Raw genomic sequence first — 12,519 nt, 5'->3', positions numbered from 1 at the left:
TAATAACACTTAAAAATCAAATATCCCCTACTTTTTTTGAATAGTATATATACCCCGGAAACAGAAAAGGACCACGACCCATTTTGGGGTGTCAAATTTTGAAAAGAAATAGCCATTGTTATAAAGTGTTTTCGATTTGACGCTACAATTACTGTCGGACTTCTAGCCTATTAAGAACATTAGTGCTCACATTAGCACGAAATAAGTCAAACTATTCGGAAATAGATAACTCATGATCATAATATATGCAATTGTCTCTTTTATCTCGTCATGGTATGCTTATAAGGTGACCAGTGCATATTCCTTTGAAGTAAAGCGGAACGTGTGCACAGATCATATATATATATAGTTTGTAAATGACATAAGGGATTAATTACATGTTTAATTAGATCATCGCCAGTCCGTGCCTTAACGGAAGTTTATACAGAGTTGAAAAGTAAATATCATATATTATCAAAAACCAGCTGAGATCATACAGTTCTAAGCACCTAAATGACAGTTCAATTTGATGAAAGTTATAGAGTTCTTGGTTACACTGGATCCTACTACCTTTTGACGTAGAGACATAATTTATTCATTTTTGGCAAATCTTCTCTACTGGTTTTGAAGAATAATACGTCTACTTCCCAAAATGTCCGGAGAAGTTTTTTTTGTTTTTTTTTTTGTAGTAAATTTAGATGCGGTGGCGTAGATTAAGCTGTTAAACAAAAAGTTTTCAGTGCAGTAGATCAAAAATGTATTTCCCCTCTCCACGAAAAGAACCACGCACCCTTAGCTATATGCGTACAGCATGCGATAGAATCTGTTCTGGACGTTTTCTAGCATGGTACATTCAAATAATCATTTTTGAAATTGAAAAAAAACCCCAAAAAAACAGACTTTGTCATATTATATTATACACCTTTGCAGCTTTGGTTGTTACTTCTAGAACTTAATTCCGACATTGCCCGAGAAAAATAAAATAAGTCTGTAGAATCTTTCACAAGACATAACTACTTTTCTCCGAACTTTTTGTATATTAAAGATGCATTATGTAAGAGCAAATCTGCCTATTGGAGATCTTTTTCTTCTGACCTCAAGTGTTATATAAATTATTAATTGGACATTTATTCACATGACAAGCCCATAATAAACTCTCTCAACCATCGGATTGTTGTGAGCTTAAACGGATTAAAAAACGATAGCCATTAAATAATTTAATTTAAAACTCAATAATCGAGACTTTGTTTATTATCATAGCAACGGCAGCAATGAAAAACGAGAGTATTCAGGCAGTCAGAATGATGTAATTTTACTTCAGGAATTTTCCATTATTATTCCTTTTTCGTTATCTAATTTTAATCTATTATAGCGAGAACTGTCGGCTAAATCTTACTCATCTTTATAGATATATTATGTAAGATTTAGATAAAGAGCTAGCCATTCTTGCTGTAATAGTCCGAAAATAGATAATGTAAAATTAATAATTTGAAAATTTCATTACAAACAGATCAGGGAATGTGGGAACCCTAAAAACATCAAGTGTCCTTTTATCATACATCAGACAGTTGATACAGACGAAAAGAGGGTGGGGGCCGGTGGAGCACTCTCCTACCTACCCGACACAACTTTTTGTGGATATGTCTTGAAGTCTTGAATAGGCTACAATGGGAAAGCTTCTCGGGATTAACACTGTTATTTACATTATCATTTATAAATGAAATGAAGTGGGCCGGGTTTATTTAACGTCCTACATTTCTGCTCGACACGTTAGGACTAAGGAAATATGCAGTTTTCGTACTGTTATGGAGTTGCCAATTTATCATAAATTGCTTTAAAACACCACAAGGTACAATCAGCATAATATTCTTTATTACACAAAGTGTATTTGTGTTTCTCAAGATTCAAAGAGCTTGAATAACTTTATTTTGCGTGGTCCGCTCTTAAATCACTTTGTCGGAAATATTAGGTGTTTCCCTGAATGGTTATAAAAATCATATCTGTGACGAAGGCTATCTACGGTAGGCCATGTGCACAGAGCCGCGGGGGGGGGGGGGGGGTATTAGCAGTCAGACCAGTCTCTGCGTAAGCCAGAAAGTAAGCTAGTACTTTTGACCAAATCACAGTCCAATTTGCACCAATGAAAGCAAGGAAGGCGCAGTTGTAAAGTTCGTGTAATGCCATGATTTTTTAGTTATAAAAGAACAAAGAACTAAATTGACTCGTATAATTATTGAGCTGTCAGACAGGGCCACGGGGGTACTGCTGACACCAACCCGATAATATTGGCCCAAATTGCACCTTTTTTTTCGGAAATTTTAATCATTAGAAAAGGTCTCCCCATAGACCTTATAAATACATTATAATACATTATTAGGCCTATATATTATAAGGGTCCATGCCCCCCCCCCCCCCCAAATTGTGTTGGCTAAACCAAAACTGACAAAATTAAATAGGTATAATTTAAAATACAATTCTGTCATTGAGTCGGGCAAATGGACATTTTCTGGGAATTCATGCTGTTAATGGGGAGCTGGGCACAATCCAGAAAAGTGGCAGACACGCGCCAATCTCCCAAACAGACTTGTGTGGAGATTGGACACGCGCTTGATGTCTATTGGTGTAAGCGGCAGTCGGGCATGGAAACTATTTTTCTTGGTATAAGCGACCCACCATTTCAGACACGTGGTCACTGTTTCTTCCGGAAGGTGCAAGAAAATATAAACAACATTGAACATATGGAAAGATTATTTTGACTGAAAGTAAGCTAGATATCTGCGATTTAATAAAATGGTTATTATCAATATTTTCTTAAATTTGAAATTGTGTTTACCAAAAACAATAACGGCATGACGAATTTTTAGTAAACAATGTTACTCAATCAAACCGCATGTTTTGTTTATTTTTGACAAACTTCGCTCTTAAGTCTTAGTCTTGTTAAATTACACATCCTTAGACCTTTATGTTAAAAAATATCACATTCATATTTCCTTCCCATCCAATTTTGGAATGCTATTCAACACTTAAAAGACCTATTGTGTGGCCCATAATATTTATTTACGTCTACCGGTAGGCCTTCTTGTTTATAATTTATTCTTTATTGTGAAATCTTTTAATTGACTTGATTAAATTAAAGTTGCAGTTGGTGTACGTGTCAGTCAAATAACCGATGAATTATTAATAGAATTTGTTTTAAATTGTTGGTATAATTTCAGATTTAATTAGTTGTCTTTAAAAATGGCTGAACACGATAATGTGGAAAATATACCCATTGATATTCACTACAATAAACTTTTAGGTAAGTTTAATTTGAATATTATATATTTTATTTGAATTAATAAGAGAAGCGTCTGGAAATGAAAGCAAACATTTATTTACCCAGCAGCCACCCAATATTAGGATTGTGCCATTTTTTAGTATACACCGAGTTATTACAAGCTCATAATTGGAGGGTCTAGAGCACAAGTGATCTAACAACCAACTAAAATGGTTGGTAGTTAGATCACTTGTGCTCTAGACCCTCCAATTCATATCAAGATATTTAAGCTCTTGGTTTCACATTACACCCACCTACATGTATGTGTTGTATCGTCACAACTCTACAATATAGTGGTATCTTATAAATCTTCAAATCATACGTAGCTCTGAATTATATTATCTAGACTGGTTAATTAACAGAAGACATTGTAATTCACAATGGCAAGGGAAAAGTTTACAAGTACGAGAAAAGATTGATGCAGCATTAGTAGATGTACCAGATGTAAAGGAAGTGACAGCTTTAACAGAAGGAACATGTAAGTTGTATTTAGAATGCAGAACAATAATATCATACATTTACCGATTAAACTGGGCTCATATTAATAAGTGTAAACTGAAAGAGGCATCAGTATAAGCATTTTAGGTTAATGTTTGTCAGTTGATAAAAAGAATAGTTTTTGATTTAACTATAAGCTTAGAGTTGGGGATGTGCTTATTAGATTGTATATAAATTTAGAGACAAATTTGTGACTCTGGGATATAGGGCCTACACATGTAAACTGTCAATGTATGGATAGATTTTGTGATCGTTTTGAAGTTTTCAAGGAATTGAAAGCATTTTTACAAAAAATATATGTTACTCTAAGTCAATCAGTACTTGGATTTTCAATTATTCTTTGAATAATGGGAGCGATACTATTTGATTTTACAAAGTTTAAAAAGAAAAAATGCCAGAATTAAAGTTAATTTCAATTTTTTTCAGACCTTAATTATTTTCATTGTTTGAAGATAGTTGAATTGTTACAAGCAACAGACTCTGGTAAAAAAAATGTTTTCGGTCAATATTCATCACAAAAAATGCAAGTATGTATTTTGTTTTATTTTGATGTATGAAACATTTATAACATTATAACTAGCTACTCTGTGGAGCATAGATGCAAAATGATTAGTTTGATTGGGAGAAAAATGATTAGATTGATTGCAAGAAAAATACAATATTCTGTGTATTCTACATTATGGGATATCTTCTCACCCTTAGCCCGTCTTCATTAGCCCAGTTGGAGCAGAACAATAGGATGATAAACCCCATTTCATTTGTATTTTCAGGATTGGGCCAACATTGTAAAATTATATGAGAAAGATGGAATGTTTCTTGGTAAATATTTTATTTTTTATAAATATGCTAGCTTGTAAGGATTAAATTATCAGTTCATGTGTGCTGAATATAAACATAAAGGTCTTTAGATTGAGGTGATCAAAATTAAAGTGACACATCAATTTAAGTATTTTATATGGTCAGTATTCCAAATTTATCAGGGAGAAAAGTGTGTTAAAAATTACTGGAAATCTATGTTTTATATTTAACTGTATACTGTAAGTTTAGAATTAGTTGATTTTCCTATTGCATTTGATTTATATTTACAACAAGTTTGATTTGAATACTTAGAAATCTAGATAATCATGCTACTTTGGGTTCTCAATTAAACGGTTTTCTTAATTTAGAAATATTTTAAGTTGAAAACAGGCAAATTCTTTTGTTGACTCAGGAATGATAACAATTTTCATTCGGATGAAACTACGTTTTTTTTTTTAGAAGCATGGATCCACATAATTTGCCATCAGTCATACTTATAGTATTGTAAAGTAATTAAAATTGGAAATAAAGTATCAGTATTTCAAATTATTTTCTATGAATTCTAATAAGTTTATATGTATTTACAGCTGAATCGGCTCAGATGTTATCTAGAAACGTAAATTATGAAATACCAGCTTTAAAGAAACAGTTAGCAAAATGTCATCAAACTCAAGAAGTATGTTTATTTGTTTGAAATTCTGTGTTTCATGTTTCTGCACATTGTACATACAGTAGGATAGTTCTAGTATGCAATTCTATATACTTCATATCAATTAGCATTTGAAATTTGATTTAATCCGCCACACTTCATTACAAAGTGGTAGTACATACCATGCATTTAAGGAAAGGGTGCAATTATTGAGGTGTTTCCCGTAAAGTATAGTTTATTCGCCTGCTGTATGTTGGTTAATTGGGTATGTTCAAATTCCTGTCCTTATATCATATTTGATTAATGTAATGTAATAATATTTTCATTTTATCAGTTCATGTTATTTCTTCATGTTCTTTTCATATTATCCCTGTATTATTAAATGTCAAATAATCTATTTTTGTTTGATTGGACATTGATGTATGTATGCTGTCCTTGAAGGACATGATATGGATTTTATAAAAGTTGAAAGTATTGACAAAATATATTCCCATTTTATCTTTTAGTAGGCTGTAATTTACAAGTTGTCTTTTATTTTTCTGTTTATAATATTTAGGAATGTACAAGAAAAGAGAGAGATTATGCTAACAATGCTATCAATCAAAGAAAGAATTATGAATCAGCTTGTAAAAAGATGGGAATAGTGGTATGTTACTTGTATTATATATTACCGGTAGTTGGACCAATATAGATTCAAATAGCGATTTCAATTGTAATGTATCACAGATTTTTGAGAGTTCAAATTGTGCAATATCAACGTATAAATACCTTATGTACTTAAAGTTGAATTGCAAATTAGAAATCTGCTATTGTACAGATGATTTGTAATATGTAAAACAATAAAAGTAATTTATCTGCTATTCTAGGCCAAGTTGCATCCTTTTTGACTTAATCATATACTCATTTATACAAAATATCATTTATTGTTTATATATACTGGCTGTATATAGACTATTCATGCAATGAATTATGGGGATTATTGACTCAATTCACCAGTCTGCAATTCTTGAATTCATCCAGTGCAAGACCATTTTCTTTTCTTGGCCAAACAAGAATGCCTGAAATCCAGGTTTATGGTGAATATTTAAACAAGTAAAATCATTATTAAATTTGAATCTAAAGGACACATGATCGGTTTAATTATTGAATGACATAATTTGAATTGTAAATTATTTTGGGCTCATGAATTTCAGGGAAAGAAAATAAAAACAGAGTTAGCTTCCTTGGTTCATGATTTACCTACAGAGTTTGATAAAATAGCTAAATGTAGTAAACAGCTTGAACCAACAGTTTTGTACTATGATCAGTTTATAACTCATATAATGGGTCGGTGAGTAATTTATCAACAGATGGATCCTTGCTAAACTATTATCGATCAATCCTGTAGTCTCTATTTGGCAGTGAATCATCTGATCTTCCATTGAAAATCGTAATTACACAGAAGTAATTGACTAATTAAAAAGGAAACAAATCTGTATAGGCTAAACATGTGTTACTGTTGCAGTGATTTTAATTTTTATCCCCATGTAGAATCGTCTGCGGAACATACTTTAAGTTGTATTATCAGTTGATCAATTTAATAGTAAGTGCAGGGGGACTGCACCACACACAATTACACGAAACAAATCTACGGACAAGACACAATACGCAGAAATCACAAGCAAACTTACATATCAGATTAAGTGAATGCAGGGCTCACACTGTCGATCGCCAAAGTCGCAATTTGCGATAAAACTATGAAAGTGGCGATTAAAATTTGATTTTGGCGATAATGTTTCGCGGTACTGGCGATTCTTTTTGAGAACTGGCGGAAAAAAATCTTGAAATTCTAATCGTATTTATCCTGGATTAACCATTTATTTAGTGAGTGTCAATCACGTGGCGAGATACTATAAATTAATCAACTGGCCGCCAATAATCCAGATCGCGTCAATGAGTAATACTAATCAGTTGTCTTGGATTAATGATTAGTTGATTGATAATTGTGAATGATATATATAAAGCCTATGTCAAGTAATTATTTACCCCTACTTGATTAATCCAAGCAGTGATTAATTGATGTTTCGTTTCGTCCTAAAATAAATGATAATACATGTAATCAAAATGGCCGACAGTTCCTTGCAAAGATAATTAAATATTTTGATAGCTGAATTCGTTTACAGGGATTCATATAAGTCATGTAAAAATACAAGCATGCGTATTGGATATCATTATTCCAAATTATAATATCACCACTGGACGAAAACGTAAGAACGAGTTGAATAGTGACGATTCTTGAGCGAGAAAACAGTTCGCCATTTGTATCTTATTACTGTCGCCAAAATGCTCTAAAAGTTAACGACGGGTATATTGTAAGCATCTCTTAACAAATATAATTGAAATTTATACCATTCTGTCAGGGATCAGATTCTGATATCTTTACGGTACCTGAAAATAACAATAGGCTTATTGTGCACGCAACACATAAATTTATAGAAAAATAGCAATCCTTGGATGAGATTTGACGTTTAAATACTGAAAATATATTGTGCAGTACGGTGTTCAAATAGATTGAAGTCACCAAAAATAAAATCTGATCTTATTAAATCCAAACTTTGCTAATCTATTATGTAAAGAAAGATTTTTAAAGCTGTTGTATATTGTATTGTATATATCGGTAACTGTTTTATAATAAGCCTAGCTGAGACATAAAATGGTTAGGTGTTGTCTTTTTATCACACATTTTTAGCAGATAAAATATTCCAGTTGGCGGAAAAAAATATGAACATTTTTTTTATATTAAAATTATAATCCATTTTGGCGGAAAAAAATCGAAAGCCAGTGTGAGCCCTGAGTGAATGGATGTTAGATGTAAACACTACAGTTATAATTATTTTATACTGTAATACTGTTTCAGAGATTTAAGCAGTGAATCTTTAAAAGCATTAAAACATGTTCAATCAAGAGGTAATACTACAACCTTTGAATGGAAGACTGGTAAAATACCTGATAAAGTGGAAGCTTCATCTATATTAATAGATACAACAGATGAAGATGATTTAGTAGAAAATCCTGATGATGTAAGTTTGTATAACTAGTAATTCCATTAAAATTATTTATAATATCTACCATTACAGGATATAAATGTACAGACTTCTTCATTTTGTATCACAGACCTTTAGTTGGTATCAAGGAAAATTGATGCTCTGCTCTCCCCCGCATGAAGCCACAGTTGCTGTGTGAGGGCTCACTAAATAGGAGGTTCTGGGTTTGATCCCTGTATTGTTGAAGAAAGTTTCTCAGGATTTTCCTGATTGGTTTTCTCCTTGTCAGTCTTCTGCCTGGAAAGGAAAAGCATCTTGACCAGAATGAGTTCCACATGTGTATGTGTTGCTGTGCACATAAAAGATTTTTTGACAGTTGGAATTCAGTGAAGCCAAATTTTCCTCATAGCACACAGCATGGCATTTACCTGTATTCATTAGCCTGGTAATTCTAGCCTGATACAAAAGCATATGTGCCACCCCCCCACCCCCCCACCCCCAGGGGATACGGAAATAAACATGAAGTCATGAACCCTTCAGGAGTTTTGGGTATTTTTAAAGAAAGGTGTGGGTTATTTACTAATATATACTTATTTTATTATGTACATGTAGATTGATTGGATTGGTGAACAAGAAACAATAGACTTTGGGGCAGAGATAGATTTTGGTGATATAGCTGATATTACAGTAGAGAGTGGGGGAGATGAAATGGGCAATGGGGAAATTAATTGGGAAGATGATACCACTAAACACTCTGTTCAAGTTACAGAATCTTCTGAAGGTAAAGGAATAATCAACAGTAATAATTATTTTTTATATTTTTTATTGAAAGCCAACATCGAAGTGAACAACTTCAAGATAAAATTCAATACTTCTTTTATTGGTAAACAACGCGGTATTGCCACATCTTTAAAATGGCTACTAAGATATTATCAGAAATAAACAAGACTAAGATGGTTTTAATAATTTAAAGAAGATTTTTTTTTTTTATAAGCAATATTTTATTCAGATTTGTATCTGAATAGGGATTGGGGAACAGGCATAGCCTATATTAAACCCCAGTGATTAACTTCAGACTAGATTGTTTGGTCCCTTACAAAATAATCTAGAAAGATTATTTATTTATTTATGAATGAGAGCATGACAGGAATTGTTTAAATATATTTTGGTTTGTTTATTAGATGGTGTAGCTAAAGGTGAACTTGCTTTAAGTATGTTAGAAAATCCTGATACCCGAAACATGTTTTTAGACGATCTGTTTGAGGTAATTATTTTATATTCACTACAAACTTCAGAAAAAGAAATATGAGTGCACATTATATATTTTCTATTTTGATGACCTAGATGACCACTGAGAGGCTACTTATCTTGTTGTTTTACTACTTGGGGTGACACCTATCGAAATAAGCCTAAGGCCCCTTCAATTCCAGTAAAATCGACATGCAACTTGGCACTCTTGTTTTTTGACCAATTGTGCACTGATGGACAGGCTTTGATTTGTTTTGTGAGATCACAATTCATTCTGGTCCATAGTATGCTCGTACTTGTTTTCTAAAAGAAAATAATGCATCAATTATTATTATAATAACCTCATAACTTTCATTTCAGCTTGAAGCTTTTCTAAATCAGAGACTGGTAGAATTAAAGGGTGATAACTCTGTATTATCTGACAGTCAGTTTCAATCAGCACCTGAATCTATACAACTGGATGCATCACAGGTCACTAACCTTCTAGAAAAAGTACAAGAAATAACGCAGATGTTAACTAATATGAGAATGCAACAATTATTACTAATTAGAAATTCCCCACGGTAATTTTTCATAGTTCTTAACTAAAATTTGTAAGGCATCACCTTTTATATACTGACAAATTGATATTATAAAGACTTCATATATTTATAAAACCAATGTTTTCAAAGTAACTATTTAAAGCGGTGGACACTCTAGTGTGTCATTCGGCCAAATTTCTATTCGCCCAAATCAAATCATGTTTGATATATTCTACCCAATTTTCATTCAGCTGAATATATTCACATTTTGTGTCCTGTTTGCATGTTTAGAATTCAATAGAGAATCACCACATGATTGTTTGAAGACATGGTCACTGCCATATTTAGTCATGTGATGTGAAAGGTGATGCAATCGACTGTTGAATCGGGTGGAGACTTCGCCTAGTGTGTCCATTCGGCTGCAATTCCGCTTTAGGAACATAGCGATAAACTGTATCAATATTTGTACCATTACAAAGCCCATAGTTTCTAATTAATGGCAAAAATATTTGTTTCTAAAATAAATACAAGGGAGAAAAAGAACAGTGAACAAAGACATTTTTAATACATGAGGGGATCTTCTATGAATGTGGATTAGTTTTATGAGATGAGATCAAAATCAATAAAGACGTTCTAACTGTGAATTACACAACACATGCAAATTCAAATGTCTGCCAGTTTAGCATTAACACTGTGGACGTATATTGTCGTCACCCCTGTCCATCTGGACATGCGGAATATCTAATTCACAATTTGTTTGTGGTCACTCTACAGGTCACAACTTTTATCCAACTTTGAAAATTGGATCAAAACTGCCTGACAAAATGTCCACTCTTGGTATGCAAATAGTGTATAAATATGTAATACCAAGGTTGTGGACCCTCTAGAGGTCACAATTTTCATTCGATTTTGATGATACTTAAAATATATGTTTATATCCCCGAGATCTTGATTCCTTTCGATACTTGCGCATATCGGACTGTATCTTCCTGGATTATGGCCCCTGATTGTTTAGCTTGCTCAAAGTCCATCTCTTGTAAAATGTGGGCGTATTTTAAACAACAGGATTGAAATAAAGAATGAGGTGTCTAGATTTATTTGCTTCTTTTCAGATTTGTAAATCGTGTTAATGATAATCTAAAACAGATATTAACATTAGCTGACAAGATGAACTTTCTCGAGAGACAGGCTGTAATAAGAAGAAAAGAAGCTTTAGAAGAACAGAAAGAAGTAGAACCTAAATTAGATATAATTATCAAAAAAACAAAAGAGCTACAAAAACAGGTTAGATAGCTTTTAATAAAACGATTGTACTAATATTCAAAAAGGATGATTAAAGATACATTATGGGAGATTAGATAAAGAGCTGGCAGTTCTCACTATAATAGTTAAAAACTAGATACGGTAAGGGAAATTGATGAAAATTTCAGTCAAATTGATCCACTCTGAACCGAGATTTTAGCGATTAAATTTTCGGCCTAGCCTCGATCATCATTACTAAAGTCAGTATGATAAAAAACATAGTCTCGATTATCCATTTCATGATTAAATCATGAATGGAAGTCAAACAGCAAATCAGAACCAAATCCAATAAACATTGCAGGCTAGTGATGACATCGAGGGTTGAATATAGTCTGGATAAGTTAATTAATGTCTAATAAATAATTTAGATAAAATTTCACGCCTAAAGAAAGACCTGCAATAGGCAGATTTAGCTCTGTGTGGAAAGTGTTTATTCATTTGTTTATGATATGCGACACAGCCACATTGAAGGGAAACTTAAACATTCCCCTCCCTTGATCAGCACAAAGGACTTCAACATTGGTTGGAGAAAATAATTAAAAAATTAAACACTGATGGGGGATTAAGCAGACTTGGGTTTTTATTTCATATAACAGACATTGAATTTTTGTATCAGAATAATGTTAATCCACTCATTGAATAATTCTTATAATTGTTTATATATTTCAGTTACAGTCAGAAATATCAAAGAAATATAAAGGCAGACCAATTAATATAATGGGAGAAATCAATACCATTTAATATTTTTGAAATTATATTTTTTGTTATTTTACAGTATAAATAAACAGGGTGGGAGATTTATTGTTATATTATGTATTTATTTGTATGTATATAAGTAAATAGAGACTTAAATATATGTCATATAGTTTTGCCTTCCTCCACTCTAATCCTATATTACAAGTATGCAGTCAAATAGACAGAAATGTTGTCTCGGAGTTTCTGATTTTATAAAATTCTCGGATAATCTCTAAGACCCTGCGCTTAACTTACCTACCCCCCTTCTCTGCTGAAATTCCTCAACAAGCCCGAGGAACGGTCTTAATTTGGAAACTTATACACGTTAGCTATCACAAGGAAAAGCATATACATATATTATTGTATAATACACTGCAACACACATAAAAAAACCCAGTCCAAGTCAGTCACAGAGTAATTATTCTCTTTTGTCCGATCAATATTGTGTAC

At 32.5% G+C, this 12,519-nt stretch overlaps 1 protein-coding gene across 2 annotated transcripts; it reads left to right on the top strand.

Moving 5' to 3' along the window:
- The first annotated feature begins 2,649 nt into the window (after positions 1-2,649).
- On the top strand, positions 2,650-12,190 carry LOC126820756 (CDK5 regulatory subunit-associated protein 3). 2 transcript variants are annotated; one of them, XM_050548866.2, is made up of 14 exons: positions 2,650-2,741; positions 3,195-3,277; positions 3,642-3,773; positions 4,220-4,320; positions 4,564-4,612; positions 5,179-5,267; positions 5,797-5,886; positions 6,434-6,570; positions 8,137-8,299; positions 8,876-9,044; positions 9,445-9,527; positions 9,872-10,074; positions 11,145-11,316; positions 12,004-12,190. In XM_050548866.2, the coding sequence occupies exons 2-14, from the start codon at positions 3,217-3,219 to the stop codon at positions 12,073-12,075; spliced, it is 1,521 nt and encodes a 506-aa protein (XP_050404823.2). In that variant the 5' UTR covers positions 2,650-2,741; positions 3,195-3,216; the 3' UTR covers positions 12,076-12,190. The 2 variants fall into 2 exon arrangements, with proteins under 2 accessions (XP_050404823.2, XP_050404822.2); XM_050548865.2 differs by having other exon boundaries at positions 2,671-2,772.
- The last annotated feature ends 329 nt before the right edge of the window (positions 12,191-12,519 follow it).

Source organism: Patella vulgata, chromosome 5, assembly GCF_932274485.2.
Source record: "Patella vulgata chromosome 5, xgPatVulg1.2, whole genome shotgun sequence".
Taxonomy (NCBI): domain Eukaryota; kingdom Metazoa; phylum Mollusca; class Gastropoda; family Patellidae; genus Patella; species Patella vulgata.
This window is presented reverse-complemented; position numbering and strand designations above follow the sequence as displayed.